Source organism: Lepus europaeus, chromosome 19 (genome assembly GCF_033115175.1).
Source record: "Lepus europaeus isolate LE1 chromosome 19, mLepTim1.pri, whole genome shotgun sequence".
Lineage (NCBI taxonomy): Eukaryota > Metazoa > Chordata > Mammalia > Lagomorpha > Leporidae > Lepus > Lepus europaeus.
The window spans coordinates 14,857,163-14,883,325 of NC_084845.1; the positions used below are offsets into that span (position 1 = coordinate 14,857,163).

Sequence of the window (26,163 nt, forward strand, 5' to 3'; positions counted from 1 at the left end):
AGGAGACAGAAAAATAAAGGGATCTCCCATCTGCTGGTTACTCCCCAAATGGCCATAGTGGTCGGGTCTGGGCCAGGCTGAAGCCAGGAGCCAGGAATTCGATATGGGCCTCCCATGTGGGTGGCAGGGCCTATGTGCTTGGGCCATCTTCAGCTGCTTTCCCAGGCCAATAGGAAAATAATGATTAAGGGTCTGGATTGGAAGCAGAGCAGCCATAACTCAAACCAGCACTCATATGGGATGCCGGCATTACAGGCAGCAGCTTAGCCCACTGTACCACAACATCGGCTCCCCAACTGAGTTTCTCTGAGGACAAAATCAGATATTTTTTAGAAAGCGTTGAAAGCAGAATATCCGGCACATATATACATGCGCTCGATGATCATAAGCCATTGTCATTAAGTTTATTGTCAGTATCAGTGCCCATGTGACAGAATGGCATTTTGAATGTCTCAAGTCAGAAAGCTTTCATAACCACTTAAAATTCATTCTTCAAAACAGTAGCAATAAAGCCAAGTGAATCACAAGAAGGTTTTCATTCAAAAGGTTGGAAATTCAGAAAATCAGAAATTAACAGGAGAGTAACTGAAAGAAATCTCAGAGATCTAAAACCATGTCTAAATATAACGTAAAGAAAAACTAAAACTAAATTATAAGCTAGAAATGAGTAGTATCAAAACCACTTCATTGCTGGCGCCATGGCTCAATAGGCTAATGCTCTGCCTGCGGCACCGGCACCCTGGGTTCTAGTCCCGGTCGGGGCACCGGATTCTGTCCCGGTTGCCGCTCTTCCAGTCCAGCGCTCTGCTGTGGCCCGGAAGTGCAGTGGAGGATGGCCCAAGTCCTTGGGCCCTGCACCCGCGTGGGAGACCAGGAGAAGCACCGGGCTCCTGCCTTCGGATCAGCACGGTGCGCCGGCCGCAGCGGCCATTGGAGGGTGAACCAAAGCAAAGGAAAACCTTTCTCTCTGTCTCTCTCACTGTCACTCTGCCTGTAAAATAAAAAAATTAAAAAAATAAAAAAACGAAAAAACCACTTCAGCGTGGCCAGAGCTGTACTCCTGTTGGAACCCCTGTGTGGAACGGTAGGGGCTGTGTTCTCCCAACGTGGATCTCCAATACCTAGGCTTTGCCAGTTGAAGGGTTAAAAGCTTAAAAGTAAAGCCATAAAACTGAAACTGCAAAAATCCAAGTGTAGCCACGGTGATAAGGAACCAAATTATCTCTGTCGAAACAGGTGTCCCCACTTGCCTGTGATGCTGTCCCCATCCGCTTGAGAGATGGCCTTGTAAAACTGCTTTGTGTAACTGTCTCCCGCGAGAACGCTTGCAGGAGTCCGGAAAGAGCTGCAATGAGTTCCTGTAACTTGGTGACCTTTGTATGAACTCCCCCCTCCCGTTGGTTTGTTGCACCGTATAAAAACCCTAGCCTTCTTTCTCTCGGGGCTGCTCTGTTCCTGAGTGTTCAGACAGCCCCAGCATGCTGGAGAAAAGAAACCCTTTGCGATTGCAGGAGAGGAGTGTCTCTTGGAGTCGTTCCTCCGCGGTAGACGTTCCGCGACCCTTACACCTCCTGCTGTGCTAAGGGGATTTGGAGGTGCGTGGTCCTCTACTGGACTCAATCTCAGGCGTACCGAAAGGTTTGCAGGGCGGCTTCCCTCTTTGATGCCTCTGGGCCAAACCCAGACTCAGAGGTTAAAAAAAAGAAGAACGGCCATCTTGTCCGTGGCTGCTCGGCCTGTGGACTACGTTTCCCAGAGCCCACAGCGGCCGACGTCTCGTCTCCTCTGACGTCGTGGCGAGATCGCCAGCTCCGCAAGGACCCGGACGCGACCAGGGGAGGCTGAAGGTGAGGGGTCTGGGAGTTCGGGGCGGGGACGGGGCGTGTCCGGAGAGTCGGGTCTGTGCGCGCAGGCGGGCGCCGGCGGAGGATGCGCACTTCTGGCGGCGGCGTTGGGGCCGGGTGTGGGTTCCCGCGAGCGTGCCGCTCTGTTGGCTGGTTGTGTTGTGGAAGAGTGTGGGATACTTTGTATTGGGGTGCGGGGTGCAGGCGACAAAATGCTGTGGCTGCGGTGTGCGCCCGCACGCGCCTGCCGGCACGGCCTGCTCCTGGGGTTTGTGAGCGTCCTTGTGCAGGTGTGTGTGCGGCTAGGACCGCGCGGCTGCAGGGCGGAGGCGTGGCTTTGGTTGTGTGCTGCTAGGCTGTGCCACGCTGCGTGTCGTTGCCGTGTGCCTGTGACTGGAGACTGCGTGTGTACGCCTGTTGTGAATGTTGGTGAGTGTGTTGGGGGGGCATGGGGACTGATGCTGTGTGTGCAGAGGGACATCTGCTTGTGATGGTGTGACGCCGTCTTCATCTCCCTCCTCTGTGTCATAGAGTAGGGGCATGACTTTTCTTTCCTTTTATTTATTTATTTATTTATTTGAGAGGCAGAGTTAACAGGTTTTCCATCTGCTGCTTCACTGCCCAAGATGGCCACAACAGCTGGAGCTGGGCCCTTCTGAAACCAGGAGTCTGGAACTCCATCCCAGTCTTCCATGTGGGTGCAGGGCCCAAGCACTTAGGCCATCTGCCACTGGTTTTTCAGGCACATTAGCAGGGAGCTGGATCAGACGTGGAGCAACCAGGACACGGGCCAGCGCCCATAAGGGATGGCAGTGTCACAGGCGGCAGCTCGGCCACAATGCTGGTCCAGGGGATGACTTTTCAAAACTGTCCTGGTCACTCAGGACTTTTTTCTCTTAACCCTTTGTCGAGAACAATGTTAAAAGAAGGAAAGAATTGCTATTGTCCTTCTAACCTAAATTCCAGACACATCAGGTTTTATTCCTTTCTTGGAAACTTGCTTGTTTTTGAGGGCATTTTTTTCTTCTTTCTGAAACTCTTTGTAACAGAGCTACTCCCTACTCACCACCTGCCAGAGTGACCTAGTTTCCAGTATTTGTTGTACCAGTAATTGCCTGCGTGCCCTGGAGATGGCCTGAGTGGCTCACACCCTTTCTGTTCCCTGTGCACCCAAGGTTTGTTAACATTGTTTTCATTTAATTTGAGACTTCAAAATGTTATACAAATAGAATTCCCATATACTCTTTTTAAAATTATTTATTTGAAAGGCAGAATACAGAGAGAAGGAGAGAGAAATCTTCCATCTGCTGGTTCACTCCCCAATGGGCCACAAAGGCTAGAGCTGGGCAGATCTGAAGCCAGGAGCTTCTTCCGGGTCTCCCATGTGGGTGCACTGGCCCAACGATTTAGACCATCCTCCACTATTTTCCAGGCATATTAGCAGGGAGCTAGATCAGCGGTGAAGCAGCTGGGACTCGAACCAGTGCCCATATGGGATACTGGTGCTGCAGGCAATGGCTTAACCCACTGTGCCACAGCACCAGCCCTGCAGTTAGAACTCTTGTGCATTGATAGTGGGAATATATGGTGCAGCTGGTAGGGGAAACAGTTTGTGGATTCTTCAAAAAGTTAAAGATATTGGGGAGGGTGGCATTTGGCCTAGTGGTGAAGATGCCAGATAAGACATCTGTGTACTATGTCGTAGTGTCTGGGTTCAATGCCTGGCTTCACCTCTGATTCCAGCTTCCTGCTGTTGAACACCCTAGGAAGCAAGGGCGATGGCTCGAGTACTTGGATTCCTGCCAGCCATGTAGGCGACCTGAACTGAGTTCTTGACTTCTGGCCTGGGATCTTTGCAGGCATTTGGGTAGGAAAGCAGTGGTTGGAAGCTCACTCTGTCTCTCTCTCTGCCTCTCAAATGAAAAAGAAAAGGGAAGAAAACAAAAAAGTTAAAGGTAAAAAGTTTCTGGAAATGGTTTTGTGCCATGGCTCACTTAGCTAATCCTCCGCCTGCAGCACCGGCACCCTGGGTTCTAGTCCCGGTCGGAGCACTGGATTCTGTCCTGGTTGCCCCTCTTCCAGTCCAGCTCTCTGCTGTGGCCCGGGAGTGCAGTGGAGGATGGCCCAAGTGCTTGGGCCCTGCACCCCATGGGAGACCAGGAGAAGCACCTGGCTCCTGCCTTCGATCAGCGCGGTGCACCGGCCACAGCAGCCATTGGAGGGTGAACCAACGGCAAAAGGAAGACCTTTCTCTCTGTCTCTCTCTCTCACTGTCCACTCTGCCTGTCAAAAATTAAAAAATAAAATAAAATAAAAAATTATTTTTTTTTCTGGAAAGGCAGAGTTACAGAGAGAGAAAAGGAGAGTCGGAGGCTGATCTTCCATCTGCAGGACTTAGAAAATGATTTTAGATTTCTGCTCATACTGTGTATAAGTGTGGTTCTACAAGGTCCCAGACTGAAGGAAACTCCAGGATCCCACACCTGAACCATTTGATATGCACAGCTCCTTGATCACCACACCCAGGAATAGAAAGAGAATTGTGCAGTCTTTTCCGTGGCTCACACTTCAGTGTGAGCCACAGCTCCAGCTCACATTTCCTTGGCCAAACCAGTTCATGATCTTGCTTAACTCCAAGTAGTTGGAAAATGTTATTTTCTGAGGGCCGAGAAAGAAAAGAAAATGGGTTAATGGTGAAATATTGGTAATATCTACCACACTGACTAAGGCCCATTTTTTTCTCCATGTGTAGGAAGTTGCTTCTGTAAATTAGATGTAGTATTTGTTTGTTTGTTTGTGGAGCAAAGAAGTTATCTCTGTAGAGAAAGGGTTGGCTTGAGCCAATGCATAGGTGAGTGAGGGGACTAAGAAATTAGGAAGGCTTTCCCATGAGAGATTGCCTCTGTGGTGAGAGCTTTAGGGTCCTGGGGAAAATCAAAGTCTCACCATCCAGGTTCCCAAAGGTGCATGCATATCTCCTTTTAAAATCTACCACCCCATTAAGGATGGAGAGATTAATTGTATTATTTATCTTTATAAAATATGTGCTTAAGGAAAAAACTTGGAAATACAGAACAAGACAAAGACCCCTTCATAATTATAACATATACAAGTGTAAACATTTAATTGAGACTCCTTTCAGTCTGTCTTGTCTTCCATGCATACATTCAAACAGGTGTTCAAGTGTGTATTTTTTCTGTAAGAATAGGATTCTAGGGACAGGTATTGGGCATGGCAGGTAAGACATCACTTGGGATGCCTGAATCCTCTATCAGAATTGCTGGGTCTTAGTCCACCCGTACAAGGATGGACTGGGTCTGAGGAAAGGTAAGTGCGCCGCTCGCCCGTTCCCCAGCCTCCCGATCCCGGAGACAATCAGACACAGCGGGGAGCCAAGTCTAGCAAGGACTCATTTACTTCGTGGGAAACAGAACCTTTTATAGCACAAAACTGCAGAGTCATTGGGGCAGGGCTAAGGACCAACCAATCACTTAAACAGTCATTTTACGGGGGGATTTCTATAGGACTAGCCATATGTCTATACACTTGTTACTAGTTTTGTTACCTCCCCTGATGTTGCGCAGCCAATTAGTTTTAGTGGTAAACAACTTTGGATTCCGCCCACCTTACTTCCTTTGGGCACCATCATGTAACTAATTTCCCCACACAGAATGTCTGGGTTCAAGTTCCAGCTCTGTGTCTGAATCCAGTTTTCTGCTAATATACCCGGGAGGCAGTGGATGATGGCCCAAGTGGTTGGGTGCCTGCCACCCACATGGGTTTCCACATGGAAGACCTAGATGGAGTTCCTGGCTCCTGGCTTCAGTCTGGCCCAGCCGTGGCTGTTCCAGGCATTTAGGAAGCAAATCACTGGATCTCTATCTCTTGTCTCACTCTGCTTTTCAAATAAATAAATCTTTTATAAAAAAAAAAAAATAGAACCAAAATGCTAACATTGACCTTCAAGCCCTGCATGTCTGGCTTCCCGTGCACTCTCACTCCTGCTCTCTCCCTCCCTCTCCCTCTCTCCCTCCCTTCCTCCTACCCTTTGTCAGGTGAGCCACTAACCCCCTTCCTCTCATATATTCTATTCCTTCCCCTTTGTTGGTCAAGTAAAGCCGGTTCCTGCCTGAGGCCTTTGTAATTGCTGTTCTCTTCTGCTGGAAGCGCACTTCCCGCAGGTGTCTGCACTGCTCTCTCACTCAGCACTTCCCGCAGGTGTCTGCACTGCTCTCTCACTCCATGCTGGCCGTGCTTCCATGTCGCCTTTTCAGCACAAAGCCTCAGACCTCCCTCCGTTCCCCCAAAGCTCCCTGTCCCTTACTCTTCTCCATAGAACTTTGGCCGCTTCACAGCAATAGAAGATAACATTTGTGGACTGCCTCTTCTCATTAAAATGTGAGGTTCCTTGGCCAGTGCCGCGGCTCTCTAAGCTAATCCTCTGCCTGCGGCGCCGGCACCCCGGGGTTCTAGTCCCGCTTGGGGCACCGGATTCTGTCCCAGTTGCCCCTCTTCCAGGCCAGCTCTCTGCTATGGCCCAGGAGTGCAGTGGAGGATTTGGGCCATGGGAGACCCATGGGAGACCAGGATAAGCACCTGGCTCCTGCCATCGGATCAGTGCAGTGTGCCGGCAGCAGCGCGCCGCCCACAGCGGCCATTGGCGGGTGAACCAACAGGAAAGGAAGACCTTTCTCTCTGTCTCTCTCTCTCACTGTCCACTCTGCCTGTCCAAAAAATTAAAAAAAAAAAAATACATGGATAGAGTCCAAAATTTTTGGCACAAAAATAAACATTTCTTAATTTCATTTTTGGAAGTTCTTTCACATGTTATTTTTTCATATGTTAATAAATATACTGAAAGAAGGCTAAACATAATTTCTTATTTGAAATGCTTTTTGAGGCCGATGCTGTGGCGTAGTGGTTCGAGACCCGGCTGCTCCACGTCTAATCCAGCTCTCTGCTATGGCCTGGGAAAGCAGTAGAAGATGGCCCAAGTGCTTGGGCCCTGCACCCGCATGGGAGACCAGGAAGAAGCACCTGGCTCCTGGCTTCAGATCGGCACAGTGCGCCGGCTGTAGCAGCCATTTGGGGGGTGAACCAACAGAAGGAAGACCTTTCTCTGTGTCTCTCTCTCTCTCACTCTCTAACTCTGCCTGTCCAAAAAAAAATAATAAAATAAAAATAAATTAGAATGTGAGATCCGCTGGGTCAGGGAGTTGATTTATTGTATTTATTTTGTTGCTGATCCCTAGAACTGTGCCAGTTGAGGTAGGAGCTGAGTAAATACAAAAGAGTTCCCTGGCTTCTCTTTCTCTGCCTGCATATCTGATCAGATGCCAGAACCTGTTGGTTTTACCTCTAATCTCCACCTTGAGTTCATCCCCCTCCTCCTCATGTCTCCTGCTGCTGTTCTGGGTCAGGCCCTCTCTGTTGGCTTTGAAAAGTACAAGGATCTCTCAGTGTTGGCACCAGTTTTATTGATCTCATCACTTCCTTCTTAAAATTCTTCAGCTGCCTTCTATTTCATTAACGGGTGAAAGTCTAACTTTATGTGGTTAGCCCGTGTGTGTTGGTCACATGTGTTCTCCAGACCGTGCTGGTGAGAGTGAAGATGAGACCCATTGGTCCTTGCCCTCATAATTATTTCTGTCAGTCAGATGCCTTCATTTTCTAATCTCTGGTAACATCCTCCGCTTTGTCTGCCTCAAGATTTGGAGCTAATTAAATTTAAATTTAGACTAGTTGAGATTACATTTAATTGAAATTCAGTTCTTCAGACATACTAGCCGCATTGTCAATGTTAAATGGCCATAAGGGGCAAGTGGCTACTATATTTATAGCACAAATGTGACGATTTCCACCATTGCAGAAAACTCCGTGGCACAGAACTTTCTCATAAATTACCCAACTAATTTTAAAGTATTCTGTGTACCCAAACACACCATATACTTTAGTCCACCATTTTGGCCACTGCATTTCACTCTGCTTACAGGGTTCTTTTCCTGTTTCTGCCTCTTAAACTTCCATGATTTTTTATAACCCCATTTATATTCTATGTCTTAGAGGAAATTACCCGTGACACCACCATACCACCACAACCATAGGAAGCTTCTTATACCTCTAATTAGAATTAACTTTAATACACTCCTTAAAATCCTGAATTTTCATTACTGTTGAGAAATAGGCTGTTCACAGGAGTAATAACACTGCCAGCCCTGACAGTCACTAAGGAAGTGATTTTTTTTTTTTTTTGCCATGCAGTTAGACAATGAGACAGAGAGAGAGAGAGTTATAGACAGTGAGAGAGAGACATAGAGAAAGGTCTTCCTTCCGTTGGTTCACTCCCCGATGGTCACTAGGACTGGCACTGCTCCGATCCAAAGCCAGGAGCTGGGTACTTCCTCCCAGTCTCCCATGCGGGTGCAGGGACCCAAGCACTTGGGCCATCCTCTGCTGCCCTCCTGGGTGACAACAGAGAGCTGGACTGGAAGAGGAGCAACCAGGATTAGAACCCGGGGTGCCGGTGCCCCAACCGGGACTAGAACCCCAGGTGCCGGCGCCACAGGTGGAGGATTAGCCAAGTGAGCCGTGGTGCCGGCCTGGAAGTGCTGTTCTACAGGAAAGCAATAGGGTGAGCTTAGATGGGAAATGCAGAGTGGTGGGTTAAGAAACTTGTAGAAACTGAGTTTCCACTGAGTACTCTGGGTGTGCAGGGATGCATGTAAGATGTGTGTGCTGCTGTGGCTTTCTTACTCCTGTCTCGTGACTACAGCTGGGGCTGCAGGCTTTGATAGAACTATTGATAGTGCCCCATTTTGGATGAGGAAGAAGGAAGTAGAGCAGGTGAGGTACCCAAGAGGTTTTGCCTGCTGACCCCCAGAGAACCTGGAAGACTTCTTCAGAGATGTCTCTTACTCAGTTGTGGCCTGTGCATATGTTCTGTGCTCCTAGCCTGATGGTGTAAGGGATAAAGTGGATGGGAATGAGATATGATTGTCTTTGCTGCAGTTTGGAGCAGGTGAGCGTCATAAAGGCCCCATCTAGCCTTAGATTAGCATCAGCAAGAGGGTGTACTGTCTAGACCCGAATCTGTGCCTCAGAGCTGCTTGAGCTCCAGGGCAGTGTCAGAGCACAGGTGCCTTGAAGACACATTGCTGCTTATGGGTTCCCTAGTGTTCCTAAAGAGGCTGGGCTTTGTTAACTCTGTAGTGTTCAATATCAGTGTATGGTGGGGCAGGGGAGGGCAGGGAAGCAAAGCAGGGTCAGCAGAAGTACACTTGTTTTATGCTCATCCATGTGGGAGTTCTCTGTTCATCCGAGTTTCACCCCAGTCTCCCCTAATCTGCTTTTTGCTCTGCATTTGTCTAGAAGAATCCAGAGAAATCAGAGCCCATCAGGTAGATCTGAAGGCCATGGCCCAGGTACGTTGACATGTATTGTATCCTTGGAATAATCTTTCTTCCCTCCACATCGTATCAACGTTTCTGTTCTTTACCCTGAAACTTCCTGTTCTGCACAAGCCGTTTTAGAACTGTTTCTTGAAGATTTATTTATTTGAGAGGCATAGCTACAGACAGAAGGAGAGACAGAGAAAGGTCTTCCATCTGCTGGTTCACTTCCTAAGTGGCTGCCATAGTCCAAAGCCAGGAGCCAGGAGCTTCTTCTGCATCTCCCACACGAGTGCAAGAGCTCAAGTCCTTGGGCCATCCTCTACTGCTTTCCCTGGCCATCTAATCCAGGGAGCTGGATTAGAAGTAGAGCAGCCAAGATTCGAACTGGCACCCATAGGGAATACTGGCTCTGTAGGCGGTGGCTTTACCCTCTACGCCACAGTGCTGGCCCCAATTTTAGAACAATTTTATCACCACACACACAAAAAAAAATCCCAAGTGTTAAATGTCAAGAGTGCTTCCTGTATTCTGGAGCAAATCCCTCATCAGGTATATGATTTGAAGATATTTTCCCATTCTGGTGGTGGGATTTTTCACTTTCTTAGTGGAATCATTTGTGGCACAAAAGTTTTTATTTTATAAAGTTCATTTATCTTTTTGACCTAGGAAACCAGTGCCTGACTCAAGGTCATGAAGAAAGACTCCTATGTTTTTTTCTAGGAGTTTTATTGATTTAGCTTTCACACCTAGGTCTGAGATCACTTTGAGTTGGTTTTGCACGTGGTGGGAGCTAGGAATCCAACTTCCTTTTTTTGTAGGTGGCCGTTCCTTTAGTTGTCCTAACCCTGTTTGTTTGAAGAGACTGCACTTTCCTCCACTGAATTATCTCGATGACGTCGTTTATTTTCTGGCAGTCCTTAGGGAACTGGCTAAACGATGCTCTCCTTCAGAGAGGTTTTGCATGTTGGACGATTTTCAAACTCAGCACACTTTAATTTTTCACCTGGAGTTTTCTCCAACCAAGTGAATGATGAGATTTTTTTAATTTCAGATTCCTTGAGTGTTGGCCTTCAGTTAGAGATAGGCAATGGAAGTTGATAGTAGTAAGGATCATTCATGATCACGCCTTTTCTTCCCTCTCAAGCTGCAGGAGGTTCCTTGTCATTCTTCTTTCCCAGCAGGGTTCTCATTGGCTGACCATTTCACCCATTCTCTTCTAGGATCCCAACGTTTCATGGGTTCATACCCTGCTATGTTCTAGGTCCCATACCAAGGTTGATGCCCGAAGCATTTCGCTTCAGATTGGCCCCAGCTAACATATTTACTTACCTCTCTGGGTTGAGGAGTGTGTGTGTGCATGTGTGTATGTATGTGTGTGTCTGTGTGTTCTGTTAGCTCTGGGATTTTGTTTCCCTTACCTTCTTGAGAATTAGAAATGTGTTTAACATATACTAAGGGTGGGCCGGCGCTGTGGCTCACTTTGTTAATCCTCTGCCTGCAGCGCCAGCATCCCATATGGGCACTGGGTTCTAGTCCCGCTTACTCCTCTTCCAGTCCAGCTCTCTGCTGTGGCCTGGGAGGGCAGTGGAGGATGGCCCAGGTCCTTGGGCCCCTGCACCCATGTGGGAGACCAGGAGGAAGCACCTGGCTCCTGGCTTTGGATCGACGCAGCGCCGGTCATAGCGGCCACTTGGGGGGTGAACCAACGGAAGGAAGACCTTTCTTTCTGTCTCTCTCTCTCATTGTCTAACTCTACCTGTCAAATAAGTAAAAGAAAAAAAAAAGAACATATAACAAGGGTGAACGAGGGTGTTTGCTGTTAGTATTCGACATTAGAATGTTTGCAACAGAAGCCCCCAGTCCTGTCTTTTCTGTGTAGACATGGTGGGAGCTGTAGTGGTTGGTCCTGGTCTCAATATATGCTAATGTCTCCTGTTTTGTGAGGCCTTTTAGACAAGGGCTGTGATTGGAAACTTTAGTTAGAAAACTTTCTGACATGTCCATGCCCTCTTGGCCCTGCAAAATGGAAATGAAGACTCCAGACCTCATTACCATTTTACAGAAAGTATAGAAGTAACGCTGGGGGCAGCACTGTGACACAGTAGGCTAAGCCTCTGCCTGTGGCACTTGCATCTCACAGGGGCATTGGTTGGTGTCCCGGCTGCTCCTCTGATCCAGCTCACTGCTTATGACCTGGGGAGGCAATGGAGGATGGCCCAAGAGTTTGGGCCACTGTAGCCACATGGGAGACCTGGAAGAAGCTCCTGGCTCCTGGCTTTGGATTGGGTCAGCTCAGGCCATTGCAGCCATTTAGGGGCTGAACCAGCAAATGGAAGACCTCTCTCTGTGTGTCTTTCGTTCTCTGTGTCTGTAACTCTGCCTCTCAAATAAATAAAAATAAATTAAAAAAAAAAAAGCCGGCGCCACAGCCCAATAGTCTAATCCTCCGCCTGGCAGTGTCGGCACACCAGGTTCTAGTCCCGGTTGGGGCGCCAGATTCTGTCCTGGTTGCCCCACTTCCAGGCCAGCTCTCTGCTGTGGCCAGAGAGTGCAGCGGAGGATGGCCCAAATCCTTTGGCCCTGCACCCTATGGGAGACCAGGATAAGCACCTGGCTCCTGGCTTTGGATCAGTGCAGTGCGCCAGCTGCAGTGTGCCGGCCGCAGCGGCCATTGGGGGGTGAACCAACGGAAAAGGAAGACCTTTGTCTCTGTGTCTCTCTCTCAGTGTCCACTCTGCCTGTCAAAAAAAATAATAAATAAATAATAAAAATTAAAAAAGAAGACGAAGAAGAAGTAAAGCTAGTGGCCAGTGTTGTGGCTCAGCAGGTTAAGTCACCATCTGCAATGCTGACATCCCAGATGGGCACCGGTTCAAGTCCTGGCTGCTCCACTTCCAATCCAGCTTCCTGCTCATGTACTTGAGAAAGCAGAAGATAGCCCAAGTGTTTAGGCTCCTGTACCCATGTGGGAGACCAGACAAAGCTGCTGGCTTCAGCGTGGCTGAGCCCTGGCCATTGCAGCCATTTGAGGAGTGAACCAGCAGATGGAAGATCTCTCTCTGTCTCTCCATCACTAACTATGCCTCTCAAATAAATAAATAAACCAAAAAATAATAAGAAAAAATAAAGCTATACCATGAAGATACAATCAGCCAAATCTAGAATATGGTGATTTCTACCAGATCAAATATGTCTTTCATAAACAAATGGTAATAAAATTTTATCAGGTTTGTGTGAACTGTTAAAGATTTGAAGACTTTAGGAAACCAGTCAACTAAATGCAATATGTGGGTCTTGTTTGAATCATGGTTTGACCAAACCAAGTGTTCAATCACTTTTGGGGGCCAGTGTTGTGGCATAGTGGGTAGAACTGCCACTTGTAACACTGGCATCCCATGCAAGCACAAGTTCGTGTCCTGGCTGCTCCTCTTCTGGTCCATCTCTCTGCTAATGGCCCAGGAAAACCAACAGAAGATGATCCAAGTGTTTGGGCCCCTTCCACCTCCGTGGAAGACCTAGATGAAGCTCTTGGCTCCTGCCTTCAACCTAGCCCAGCCCTAGACATTGTGGTTATCTAGGGGAGTGAACCAGCAAACAGAAGAGCGCTCTCTGCCTCTGTCTCTATAACTCTGACTTTCAAATAAAATGAATAAATATTTTTAAAGAAAATCACGTTTGAGGAGCAGGCATTTGACTTGGTGGTTAAGACACTGGTTAGGACATTCGTGTCACACATCAGCATCCCTAGCTTTGGTTCCCAGCCTCCAGCTCCTCATTGCAGCTTCCTGCTAATGACCCAAGTAGTTAGATCCTTTTACCCATGTGGGAGACCTGAATCAAGTGTTCCGCCCCCAGCTTTGTGGTTGTAGGCATTTGGGGAGTGATTCTGGCAGAAAAGTGCTCTCTTTATGTTTGTCTCTCTGCGTCATCAATAAATACGTAAATAAGATCACTTTTGATACCACTTTGGATGGAAGATCTGTCTCTGTCTGTCTGTCTCTCTGTCTGTCTCTCTCTCTCTCCCCTCTCCTTTACCCACTCTCTCTGTCACTCGCCTTTCCAATCAATCGATTTTTTTAAATCACATTTCAGAAGATTGAGATAATTTGAACTTAATCTGTTTATTAGGAAATTATCGTTAATTTTATTAAATGTGATACTATTCTGACTCTTAGGCTTTTCTTTAGGAAAGCAAAGTCTCTAACCTGTTACATACTGAAGCAATTGTAGGTGAAGGACTGTGATGTTTGTTGTGTGAGATTTGCCTCAATACATGAGAGATCAAAGATGGAAGAGAGAAAACCAGAAATGCAGAGCTTGTGGTTATTTGTTGAAGCAGAGTGATAGATGCATGGGGGTCGTTATGCTTTTCTTTGTCTTTTTGTGTATTTTGAAACATTTCATAGTAAAAAGTGAAGAACACAAAAGTCCTTGAATTCACTAGTCATGCATGGGTTTATTGTTTCAGGGATTGGTGACATTCAGGGATGTGGCCGTAGAGTTCTCTCAGGAAGAATGGAAGTGTCTGAAACCTGCCCAGAGGGACTTGTACAGAGACGTGACTTTGGAGAACTTTGGGAACTTGGTCTCACTAGGTAAGGATATTGTGTCACACAGGGCCAGGCAGTAAATAAGGAGCCAGGGACCACGTTGGTGGGAGCCTGTTTCTACCTCTAGCCTGAACGGCTGAAGAGAGGAAACCAGGGTGTAATGGTGGGTCACAGAGAAGGGCCCAGGCCAGCAAATGCAGTTCCCTCCAAAACTCCTGGGTCAAAGGTGGAGAGAGAGCTGAGAAAGGACCTACATGCTCTCGGTTTCTGCCTGAACTCCTTGTGATACTTCCCATCTACCAAACCCAATGGGAAAACATGGGGCGTGGATAATACTGTCCTTACAGGTAAGCTCTCTGGGCACAGAGCAGGACTCGGGACATGGCCAGGAGCACTGAGGAATGAATTGCAGGCAAAGGAGGTTAGTGGAGGATGACCACCCTCGTTGTCTAGTCCACATGATTCAGGCCAGCCTTCTGGACTTTCTGGTTTCTTTGTTGTGAATTTCTAGAGCAGTTTGTGAGTTTCGGACTGAATTCCGGTTCTCGTTCCCAGGGAAATTGCTTTGTGCTTTATGGAATTGGAAATCAGTGGTTTTGTTGAGCATCTCTGTCTTCACATCCTTTGGACAACCTTCACACCTCCCTCCTTGTAATTTCTTCACTTTCTTGGTGACAAAGGACTGGGCTTGAATTTCAAAACAGTGTGATCATGCCCCATTTCTCTTCCTATAAACAGGGATTTCCATTTCTAAACCTGATGTCATCTCCTTGTTGGAGCAGGGGAAAGAGCCCTGGATGAAGGCAAATGATATTACAGGACCATGGTGCCCAGGTGAGTGAGGACGATCTGTTGGAGGTGGTCATGGGTGAGTCAGGTGGTGGAGGTAACTGCAGTTGTGTGGAGAAGCTCCCCTCCTGGCCGTCCTGTGAAGGAAAGGCCTGGGACCCTCCTGAGATTTGAGGATGTGAAGGACATAGATCTGGCAGGCATTAGTGTCTGAGCACACCTTTCCTTACCCCCATTCGTTCCTCTCTGCTTCCATTTCCCTCCCACTTAAAATAGGTGGTGCCGTCTCTCCTCGGTGGCCACCACCTTTCCTGTGCATGTGGTCCTTTCTTCTGCAACTATCTCCATCCCTTAGAAAAGCTTGTTTCCCTAAGACTGCCACTCATTTTCTCTGATTCAGCAACTCATTCATTTAGTCTCCCAACTTTGGAGTGGTGGGGTTGTGTAGTTGAGGGCACAGACTCTTAGTTTCAGACTGCCTGAGTTCATTTCCTTCCTCTTCCACTTACTCACTATGTAGTTTGAGAAAATTACGTAAGTTCTCGGTGCTTCAGTTTTCTCCTCTGCAAATGGGATAAAAGCAGTGCCTTTCTCCTGTACTTGTCAGGCTGCTATGAGTTAATTATGTGAAAGTGCCCAGAACAATGCCGGGTCACTAAGTATGTGCTAGCAAGTACAATGAACTGGGACTTGCAGGGCAACATTGGAACCTTTGGCTACTTAACCATCAGTTATTCCTCTCCTGACTTCTCTGCTGTTGTCACATCTATTTTCATTTGGTATCATTTTCTTTCTATTGGAAGAACACCCTTCAAATTGGCTTGGTTAAAAAAATTTCCTTTGTGGACATCTGCCGTTGACAAATTCTCTCGATTTTTGGCCACATGAAAATGTTTTTATCCCACTTACTTCTTGATGGATACTTTCACTGGTATGGAATTCTCTGTTGGCTGTTTTCTCCTTTGAGTCTAAAAGAAAAAGACTGCCTTCTGTCTTCCCCGTTGTTGTTGACAGTCAGATTGTTCCACTTTAGAAAAATGTCCCCACATGTACTGAAAACTAGTGATCTTTGAATAGGGTACGTGCCTCTGTTTAACTGCGATCCTTGTGGTTCTATGAGGGTACTTCAAAAAGTCTGTGGAAGAGTAGAATGAAAAGATAAGATGAGGCAAGTGTTTGACCTAGTAGTTAAAATATCACTTGGAATGTTTGCATTCCATATCAGCCTGCCTGGATTCAAGTCCTGGCTCTAGTTCCAACTAATGCATACTTCATGGGGTGGGGGGAGCAGCAGGTGTCAGCTCAAGTTCTTGAGTCCCTGCCACCAGTGTGGGAGACCTGGATTGAGTTCCAGGCTCCTGGCTTCAGCGTAGCCCAGCTGTGGCTGTTGTGGGCTTTTGGGAGAGTAAAGCAGCAGATGGAATATTTCTTTCTCTCCCTCTCTGAAAGAATAAATGAAAATAAATAAAAACTAACAAATATTAAAATATAAGTTTATTTTGATGCAAAAAATTTTGAAGTTTTTGCCTAGTTTTTTGTAATATACATTTCCATGAAGGTTTTGTAGAAACCTCATGTTATGTAGACTCTATATATCTTTCATCAGGGTAGGGAGGGAGTTTAAACCATACTTTATTTGGTACTATAACATTATCTCTTTTTTTTAAAGATTTATTTATTTATTTGAAAGGCAGAGTTACAGAGAGGCAGAGGCAGAGAGAGAGAGATCTTCCATCTGCTGATTCACTCCCTTAATGGCCCCAACAGTCAAAGCTGGGCCAATCCAAAGCTGGGATCCAGGAGCTTCTTCTGGGTCTCCTGCATGAGTGCAGAGGCTCAAGGACTTGGGCCATGTTCCGCTGCTGTCCTAGGCCATTTCAGAGAGCTGGATCATCGAGGAAGTGGAGCAGCCGGAACATGTACCGGTACCCATATGGGATGCCGGCATTTTACCCATTACACCACAGACCAGGCCCCTCTCTTTATTTATTTATTTATTTATTTATATTTGAAATGCAGAGGAGTTAGGACTTGGGCATCAGTTGTAAGAGGACATTATTTCATCTACCATATTCTGTGGATTATTTTTGAGCAAAGATCATTGAGTATGTGTAAATTAATATAAGGAATGATCCACTGTAATTCTGTATCAGAATAGTAAGTCTATTGCTGTTGTGCCCATGGAAGTACTCTTATCTTTCAGAGAACATTTGGTTGGTGTGTTTTCTAACTTCTTGTAGTTATGAAAACAAAAATTTTAAATTGTCATATAATTTTTGTAAAATATGCATTGCATAAAATTTATCATTTAAACTACTTCTAAGTATATAATTCAGTGTTATTAAGTACACTTACAGTATATCCAAGTACATTAAATACATTGTGCAGCCATCACCATAATCCATTCCCATAATTTATTTATCTTCCCAAATAGTAATTCTGTACCCAATAAATAACAGCTCTCCATTTCTCCCTCTTCCAGCCTGTAGTAACCTATTCTACTTTCCCTATGAATTTGTCTGTCCTGGGTACCTCATATAAGTCTTAATATGTGGCTTTGGGATCCGGCTTGTCTCACCAAGTGTGTTTTCAAGGTTCATCTGTACTATGGAATGTGCCAGAATTGCATTCCTTTTTCTGGCTTAATAATCCACTGCGTATGTGTGTATTCCTATGTGGATGTACAACTGTCTGTCAAGTGTCTGTTTTCACTGTTCTTGCTTCTTTTGTGTATGTACCTGGAAGGTAATTGCTGGATCATATGATAATTCTATGTCTACATTTTTTAGGAATTATGCTTATTTTCATATCAGTTAATTAATGAATTTGAAAGGTAGAGCAACAGAGAGAGAAACAGAGAGACAGAGATCTTCCATCTTCTGGTTTGTTCTCCAATTGGCCACAACAGCCAGGGGTGGGCCAGGCTGCGGCCTGGAACCCAGAACTCAATCCAAGTCTTCTGTATGGGTGGCAGGGATCCAAATACTTGGGCCAACATCTGCAACCCTCCCAGGAGCATTAGCAGGGAGCTGGATTGAGTCAGGAAGCGCAGCTGCCCAGACTCAAACCAGCACCCCAGTGGGATGCCAGCATTGCAGTTTTGGCTTAACCTGCTACAATGCTGGTCCTAATCTCATATTTTAAAAACATTTTCTCTCCGCTGGCGCCGTGGCTCAACAGGCTAATCCTCAGCCTTGCGGCGCCGGCACACTGGGTCTAGTCCCGGTTGGGGCGCAGAATTCTGTCCCAGTTGCCCCTCTTCCAGTCCAGCTCTCTGCTGTGGCCTGGGAGTGCAATGGAGGATGGCCCAAGTGCTTGGGCCCTGCACCCCATGGGAGACCAGGATAGGCACCTGGTTCCTGCCATCGATCGGTGCAGCGCGCCGGCCGTGGCGGCCATTGGAGGGTGAACCAACAGCAAAGGAAGACCTTTCTCTCTGTCTCTCTCTCTCACTGTCCACTCTGCCTGTGAAAAATTTAAAAATAAATAAATAAATGTATTAAAACATTTTCTCTCTAATTGTTGTGTACATGGTTTGCAAATGTGAATTGCTTTCAAGATTTTATTTTATTTATTTGGAAGGCAAAGTGATAGAGATATCTCTTCCATCCACTGGCTCACTCCCCAAATGGCCACAATAGTTGTGGCTGGCCCAGGCTGAAGCCATGAGCCTGGAACTCCAAATGGGTCTCCCACGTGGGTGGCAGGGGCCCAAACACTTGTGCTATCTTCCACTGCTTTCTTGGTCACTATAACAGGGAGCTGGATTGGAAGTGGAGCAGCTAGGACTCTATAACTCTGCCTTTCAAATAAATACATTTTTTAAAAATCTATTTTGTCTTATACTAAGGTAAGTCTCATCCTTTTATTTTCAAACATCTATGCCTTTATGTCTTAAGTGTGTTGCTTGTTATCACCATATATCCCGTATATCTGGATTTTGATACTTCATGCAACTTGAATTCTCTCTTAACTATTCTAATTAATTTATATTTTATTATTATTATTGACATTCTTGAATTTGTATTTAACTTATTTATTAACTTATAATACATTCTTTTTCCCTAATACTTTTTTTTCATTTTAATGTAAAGTTAATACAAATAGAACAGATTCAGTGTAGTTCATAAGGATTGAACAAATGCATTGCAGATCTCTCTCTCTCTCTCTCTCTCTCTCTGAGTAATTCTGCCTTTCAAATAAATTTTTAGAGAAGATTTATTGGGCAGGCGCCACGGCTCACTAGGCTAATCCTCTGCTGTGGTGCCGGCACCCCGGGTTCTCGTCCCGGTCGGGGCGCCGGATTCTGTCCCAGTTGCTCCTCTTCCAGGCCAGCTCTCTGCTGTGGCCCGGGAAGGCAGTGGAGGATGGCCCAGGTCCTTGGGCCCAGCACCCACATGGGAGACCAGGAGAAGCACCTGGCTCCTGGCTTTGGATTGGCGCAGCGCGCCAGCTGCAATGCACTGGCCGTAGCAGCCACTTGGGGGGTGAACCAACGGAAAAGGAAGACCTTTCTCTCTGTGTCTGTGTCTGTGTCTGTGTCTGTCTCTGTCTCACTGTCTAACTCTGCCTGTCAAAAAAAAAAAAAGATTTATTTAGCAGCCAGTGCTGTAGCCTATCAGGTAAAGCCACAGCCTGCAGTGCTGGCATCCCATATGGGCACTGGTTTGAGTCCCGGCTGCTCCACTTCTGATGCAGCTCTCTGATATGCCCTGGGAAAGTAGTAGTAGAAGATGGCCCAAGTCCTTGGGCCCCTGCACCCCCATGGGAGTCCTGGAGGAAGCTCCTGGCTCCTGACTTTGGATCGGCACAGCTCCAGCCATTTCGGCCATCTGGGGAGTTAACCAGCAGATGGTAGACCTCTCTCTCTCTCTCTCTCTCTCTCTCTCTCTGCCTCTGCCTCTGCCTCTCCGTAACTCGGCCTTTCAAATAAATAAATGAGTCTTTTTTTAGGCAGAGCAACAGGAAAAGATCTTCCGTCCACTCTTCTGTTCCCTAAAGGGCCACAACAGGGCTGGGCCAGGCTGAGGCCAGGAACCTGGAACTCCATCTCATAGGTACAGGAGTCCAAGTACTTGGGCCATCTTCTGCTGTTTTCTCAAGCACATTAGCAGAGAGCCTGATCACAAGTGGAGCAGCTGGGACTTGGACCAGTGCTCCAGCATGGGATCCTGGTGTCACAGATGGCAGCTTAACCCTCTGTACCACAATACCAGCCCCCACTGGTTTTATAGTTTTACTTTATATTTCTCTTCCGTTAGTGTTTATACTTAAATTTTCACAATGTGTTGTCAAGAAAAAAAAGAAAGTAATAAGAAATGACCACTAGGTTTTGGGGACTTGAGCGCCTGGTGAAAGGTAGAGCCACACTGATATGGGGTCAAATAGGAGAGGAATGGATCTAGAGGAGATAACACAAGAATCCAGTTTCTGGCATATTGCTTAGTAACTTCCTGTCAGCTCTCCACGTGGGGATGTTGAGCAGGCAATGCGGTGAGTCTGGACCTCAGGATAGAAAGTAAGACTAGACCCAGAAACATGGATGTCATCAGAACGCGAAGAATTGTTAAAGCCATGCAGATGACTGAGGTCACCTAGGAGTGAGGAGACCAAGGACTGAGCTCTGGGCACACCTGTATTGAGATATTCGAAAGAGGAGGATGGAGTCAGGGAGACCAAGAGGTGGGGTCCGTGAAGTAATGAGAGTTCCCAGGCCAGCGGGAGACACTGAGAACTGAGCGAGGGGAGCCGCAAAGGCTGCTAGGATGTCCTGTTAGCTCTGGCAACCTGAGAGATGTTCAGCCTTGTGACTTAAGTCAGTACTGACTTGAGCCTTACTGTCTGTAAGACTGAAGGTTTTTATGGGTTCAGTAGGGGTGGTTCATTGGAGTATTGGTGTAAGAGCCTTTAGGGTGTGACTTAGGAAGTAGAACGTCAAACAGAGATGATAGTGAGTGTAGACGCCTCTTAGAAGCAGTTTTATCCACAGGAAGCAGAGGAAGGGGTTGATAACGGGCAATACAGAACTTTGCAAACAATAAGAATGACTGGGTTGGACAAGGAAATTAGTTCTTTGTGGGAGTAGAAGCTGCCACCCCACTCATTCATTCCCTTATTTCTGAATATTTGGTTGTGTTTTGTCTCCTTATTCCAACTTCTGGATTGAGATGACTTTACTTTGACTTGAGTTTATATTACTCATCTAGCCTACTGATGGCACCAGTGTTTCGTTTCTTTATGCTGTAGTCTAAGGATGGATCTGTCCATCCTTCTCTCTGGGAAGCCACACCTGCATTTTAAAGGGGGAAAGAAGACTTCTGTGAGTATTACAATAAATTCATTCAAAAATGCTCACACCACTTGGCAGCACCAGTGTACACGTACAATGGTTTCCTGCTGTCTCACTGATAAATGATGTTGTCAGATTTATCATGGCCAAAAAGTAGTCTTTTAGTGTGACTTTAATTTGCATTTCTTTTGTTATGAGTCAAGTTGAACATCTTTTAATGTGTGAAACTTCTTTCTATGAACTATTTTTTTTTTTTAGATTTATTTCTTTATTTGAAAGTCAGAGTTACACAGAGGAGAGGCAGAGAGAGAGAGAGGTCTTCCATCCGCTGGTTCACTCCCCATTAGCTGCAACAGCCAGAGCTGCGCAGATCCAAAGCCAGGATCCAGGAGCTTCCTCTGGATCCCCCACGCAGGTGCAGGGGACCAAGCACTCAGGCCATCCTCCGCTGCCCTCCCAGGCCATAGCAGAGGGCTGGATTGGAAGTGCAGCAGCTGGGATTCGAACTGGTGCCCATAAGGGACGCCAGCACTGCAGGCGCAGCTCTACCCACCATGCCACCGTGCCAGCCCCCGCCTATTAATGTGTTCATTTATTTTTACTTTTATTTTAGTTAAGATTAATTTTATTTATTTGAAAGGCAGAGTTGATAGAAGGAGGGAGAGCTATCTACTGGTTCACTACCCAAATGACTGCAGTGGACAGTGCCAGGCTGGGACAAAACCAACTACCTGGAACTCCAGGTTCCCATGTGAGTGGCAGGGGCTGAAGCACTTGGGCCGTCATCTGTTGCTTTCTAGGCGCATTAACAAGGAGCTGAATCAGATGTAGGGCGACCAGGACTTGAACCAGTGCCTGTATGGAATGCCAGCATTGCAGGTGGTAACCCAACCTGCTGCACCACAGTGCTGGCCCCTTACTCTTAATTTTTATAGCACAGCTCAGCGCTGTGGCATAGTGGGTAAAGCTGCTACCTCCAGCACCAACATCCCATATGGGTGCTGGTTCAAGTCCCCAGTGCCACTTCCAATCCAGCCCCCTGCTATTGTGCCTAGGAAAGCAGCAGAAGATGGTCCAAGTCCTTGGACACTTGCACCTACCTGGGAGATCAGCCCAGCTCTGGCAGTTGTAGCCATCTGGTGGGTGAACCGGTGGATGGAAGATCTCTCTTTCTCTCCTTCTCTCTCTGTAACTCTGCCTCTCAAATAAATAATTAAATCTTTAAAAATTTTTATAGCAAACAGGCTTCCTAGTGATTCTGATGCATGTCAAAATTGCGACTCCCGGGCTCAATTTATTTTATTTTCCTGTTTCTTTCTGGAACCAGATGAGCTGTTATATTTCTGCTTTCATGTCCTTCTTAGAAATTATATAACATTTGAGACTTATGTAAGCTATTTACTTTTTATAGTTACTGTTTTTATTTCATCTCCCTATTTTACTGTAGAATTTTTTTTTATTTCCCATAGAAGAGGAGAACTGCTTGCATTTACTTTCTCTTATTTTTCAGACTTGGCATCCAGGTGTGAAACCTTCCCACAAAGAGGTATTTTTGAAATAGACTCATTCAATTGGGAGATAATGGAAAGCCTTCGGTGCTGTGATCTCGAAATCGCCAGTTTTAAAGATGACTGGAAATGCAAAGGCCAGTTTGAGGGACAGCACATGAATCAAGAGTGCTGTCTCCAGCAGAGGACGATCACCCGTGAAAGCTTGCCCGCCTCTGAGCACCATACATCGCCCACTCTTCGTCAGAGCAGTGAGACTGGTGAGAGACTGATGGGATGTAATGACTGTGGGAAAACCTTTAGCCGGGGCGCACACCTTATTCAACATCAGAAAACGCATACTGGGGAAAAGCCCTTCGAGTGCGAGGAGTGTGGGAAGGCCTTTAGCCGAGCCTCGCACCTCGCTCAGCATCAGAGAATTCACACAGGTGAGAAACCTTATGACTGCAAGCACTGTGGGAAGGCCTTCGGACGCACTTCGGAACTCACTCTACACCAGCGACTACATACTGGTGTGAAACCCTATGAATGTAAGGAATGTGGAAGGACCTTTAGACAGCATTCCCAACTTATTCTGCATCAAAGAACTCACACTGGTGAGAAACCCTACGTATGTAAAGACTGTGGGAAGGCTTTTATTCGTGGCTCACAACTTACTGTTCATCGCAGGATTCACACAGGTGCCAGACCCTATCAGTGCAAAGAATGTGGGAAGGCCTTCAAACAGCATTCCCAACTCACTGTCCATCAGCGAATTCATACTGGGGAGAAGCCCTATGAATGTAAGGAGTGTGGAAAGGGCTTTATTCACAGCTCAGACATTACTCGACATCAAAGAATTCACTCTGGGGAGAAACCTTTCGAATGTAAGGAATGTGGGAAGGCCTTCCGACAGCACGCACAGCTGAGGCGACATCAGAGGGTTCACACTGGTGACAGACCCTATGAGTGCAAGGACTGTGGGAAGGCGTTTAGTCAGAGTTCCTACCTCATTCAGCATCAGCGAATCCACACAGGGGACAAACCCTACGAATGTAAGGAGTGTGGGAAGGCCTTTATTCGTGTCTCACAGCTGACTCACCATCAGCGAGCTCACACCTGCGAGAAACCCTATGAGTGCAGGGAGTGTGGAATGGCCTTTATCCGCAGTTCCCAACTCACTGAACATCAGAGAATTCATCCAGGTATCAAACCTTATGAGTGCAGAGAATGTGGGCAGGCCTTTATCCTCGGCTCACAGCTCATTGAACACTACAGAATTCATACTGGTTAGAAAACCTCAACTGTTAAAGACGTAGAAAAGCCTTGATGTGGAGTTTAAACCTGATTCAAGATTCAATCATTTAATGAAATTAATGTCAGAAAGCCTTCTTTTGTCACTTGCATTATGGAACATCAGAGAACTCCTACCAGAAGAAAATTCAATAAATATGGGAATTCTTGTTGCCTACTTACTGTTTACTGAGGATCAGAGAACATATGCTAAAAATGTCAATGTAGAAAAGCCTTCTGTTGCCACTCAAAATGTGTTAAATTTCTGAGGATTCCAAATAGAAAATGACCCTATTAAAATGTTTTGTGAGCCTGCCTTCCACCATGACATACAGTTTACTGAATAGTGTCTCATTGCCACTGATTACTGACTGTTCAGCCTTGTACAAATTATGCAGCCTTTCTGTCCCTCAATTTACTTATTTTTAACTGATGGTAATTATACATATCCAACAGAATTTCCTATTTAAATATTTTATTTTATTTTATTTTATATAAAAAGTAGAGTAGCAGAGAGATAAGGAGACAGAAAAATAAAGGGATCTCCCATCTGCTGGTTACTCCCCAAATGGCCATAGTGGTCGGGTCTGGGCCAGGCTGAAGCCAGGAGCCAGGAATTCCATATGGGTCTCCCATGTGGGTGGCAGGGCCTATGTGCTTGGGCCATCTTCAGCTGCTTTCCCAGGCCAATAGGAAAATAATGATTAAGGGTCTGGATTGGAAGCAGAGCAGCCAGAACTCAAACCAGCACTCATATAGGATGCCGGCTCCCCCCGGGTGGTAAACTCCTCTTCCTGTGTCTGGGGTGCCAGCCACAAGCTTTACCTGAAGTGTCAGGGAAGGGATTATGCATAGGGTCACCTCCTGCAGAGGTTTCTAAGACCCTGTGTGAACAGGCCATTACTCTCAATACCTCTGCCTCGCAGTATTGTGCACCTGACCCAGGCCCCTGCATTTCCACCTCAATTTTCAATCAATCTAGAGATTATTGCATAATGGTCCAATTGTATCCCAGGGTGCTTTACCATGAAGCGGACACTTTCGAGGAGCTTGTAAAAAGCAGGACAACCCGGTTCCGACGGGAACCTGTGTCTGTCACATTGGCTGTTCTCTTAGGGTTTGGAACGGCTGCCGGGATAGGAACAGGGACGGCGGCCCTTGTGTATGGAAAACAACATTTAGCGCAACTACAGGCTGCTGTAAAACAAGATCTAAAGGCCATAGAGACCTCTGTAACGGCTTTGGAACAATCGTTGACCTCTTTGTCTGAAGTGGTTTTGCAAAATAGACAAGGGCTGGATTTAGTTTTCATGAAGGAATGTGGGTTGTGCATGGCTCTTAAAGAAGAGTGTTGCTTCTATGCCGACCCCACCGGAGTGGTAAGGGACTCAATGGCCAAACTGGGAGAACGATTAAGAGACTGACAGCAAGAAAGGGAGACACAACAGGGCTGGTTCGAATCATGGTTCCCTCAGTCTCCATGGCTCACGACTCTACTGTCGGCCCTGGCTGGTCCTCTAATAATTCTACTTCTAATCGTAACCATTGGTCCGTGCATCCTTAATAGGCTTGTCACCTTCCTGCGGGAACAAGTTAGTAATGTTAAACTAATAATAATTAGACAACAATATACAGCCCTTAAAATGCCGGAACAGAGCATCTCTAGGATTAGAAATCCCCACAAGAAGAAGTGGGGAATGAAGGATTAAAAGCTTAAAAGTAAAGCCATAAAACTGAAACTGCAAAAATCCAAGTGTAGCCACGGTGATAAGGAACCAAATTATCTCTGTTGAAACAGGTGTCCCCACTTGCCTGTGATACTGTCCCCGTCCGCTTGAGAGATGGCCTTGTAAAACTGCTTTGTGGCCGGCGCCGTGGCTCAACAGGCTAATCCTCCGCCTTGTGGCGCCGGCACACCGGGTTCTAGTCCCGGTTGGGGCACCGATCCTGTCCCGGTTGCCCCTCTTCCAGGCCAGCTCTCTGCTGTGGCCAGGGAGTGCAGTGGAGGATGGCCCAAGTGCTTGGGCTCTGCACCCCATGGGAGACCAGGAGAAGCACCTGGCTCCTGCCATCGGAACAGCGCGGTGCGCCGGCCGCAGCGCGCTACCGCGGCGGCCATTGGAGGGTGAACCAACGGCGAAAAGGAAGACCTTTCTCTCTGTCTCTCTCTCACTGTCCACTCTGCCTGTCAAGAAAAAAAAAAAAAAAAAGTTGAAAAAAAAAAAAAAAACTGCTTTGTGTAACTGTCTCCCGCGAGAACGCTTGCAGGAGTCCGGAAAGAGCTGCAATGAGTTCCTGTAACTTGGTGACCTTTGTATGAACTCCCCCCCTCCCGTTGGTTTGTTGCACCGTATAAAAACCCTAGCCTTCTTTCTCTCGGGGCTGCTCTGTTCCTGAGTGTTCAGACAGCCCCAGCATGCTGGAGAAAAGAAACCCTTTGCGATTGCAGGAGAGGAGTGTCTCTTGGAGTCGTTCCTCGGCGGTAGACGTTCCGCGACCCTTACACAGTCACACACTAGG

General features: G+C 46.7%; 1 protein-coding gene across 3 annotated transcripts; it reads left to right on the forward strand.

Annotated features, from left to right (window-relative positions):
* The first annotated feature begins 1,809 nt into the window (after positions 1 to 1,809).
* Positions 1,810 to 24,083, forward strand: LOC133747827 (zinc finger protein 565). 3 transcript variants are annotated; one of them, XM_062176235.1, is made up of 5 exons: positions 1,810 to 1,847; positions 9,213 to 9,265; positions 13,704 to 13,830; positions 14,524 to 14,619; positions 22,374 to 24,083. In XM_062176235.1, exons 2-5 carry the CDS (start codon positions 9,257 to 9,259, stop codon positions 23,642 to 23,644), a joined length of 1,503 nt encoding a protein of 500 aa, XP_062032219.1. In that variant the 5' UTR covers positions 1,810 to 1,847; positions 9,213 to 9,256; the 3' UTR covers positions 23,645 to 24,083. The 3 variants fall into 3 exon arrangements, with proteins under 3 accessions (XP_062032219.1, XP_062032218.1, XP_062032217.1); XM_062176234.1 differs by lacking the exon at positions 1,810 to 1,847 and adding an exon at positions 3,005 to 3,019; XM_062176233.1 differs by lacking the exon at positions 1,810 to 1,847 and adding an exon at positions 8,449 to 8,687.
* Positions 24,084 to 26,163: the final 2,080 nt, after the last annotated feature.

What these genes read in the sequence shown, in the direction of transcription:
- LOC133747827 (XM_062176235.1), top strand. An exon ending in TGGGAACTTGGTCTCACTAG is followed by an intron (nt 13,831 to 14,523) that starts GTAAGGATATTG and finishes TCCTATAAACAG; the next exon opens with GGATTTCCATTTCTAAACCT. An exon ending in TACAGGACCATGGTGCCCAG is followed by an intron (nt 14,620 to 22,373) that starts GTGAGTGAGGAC and finishes CTTATTTTTCAG; the next exon opens with ACTTGGCATCCAGGTGTGAA.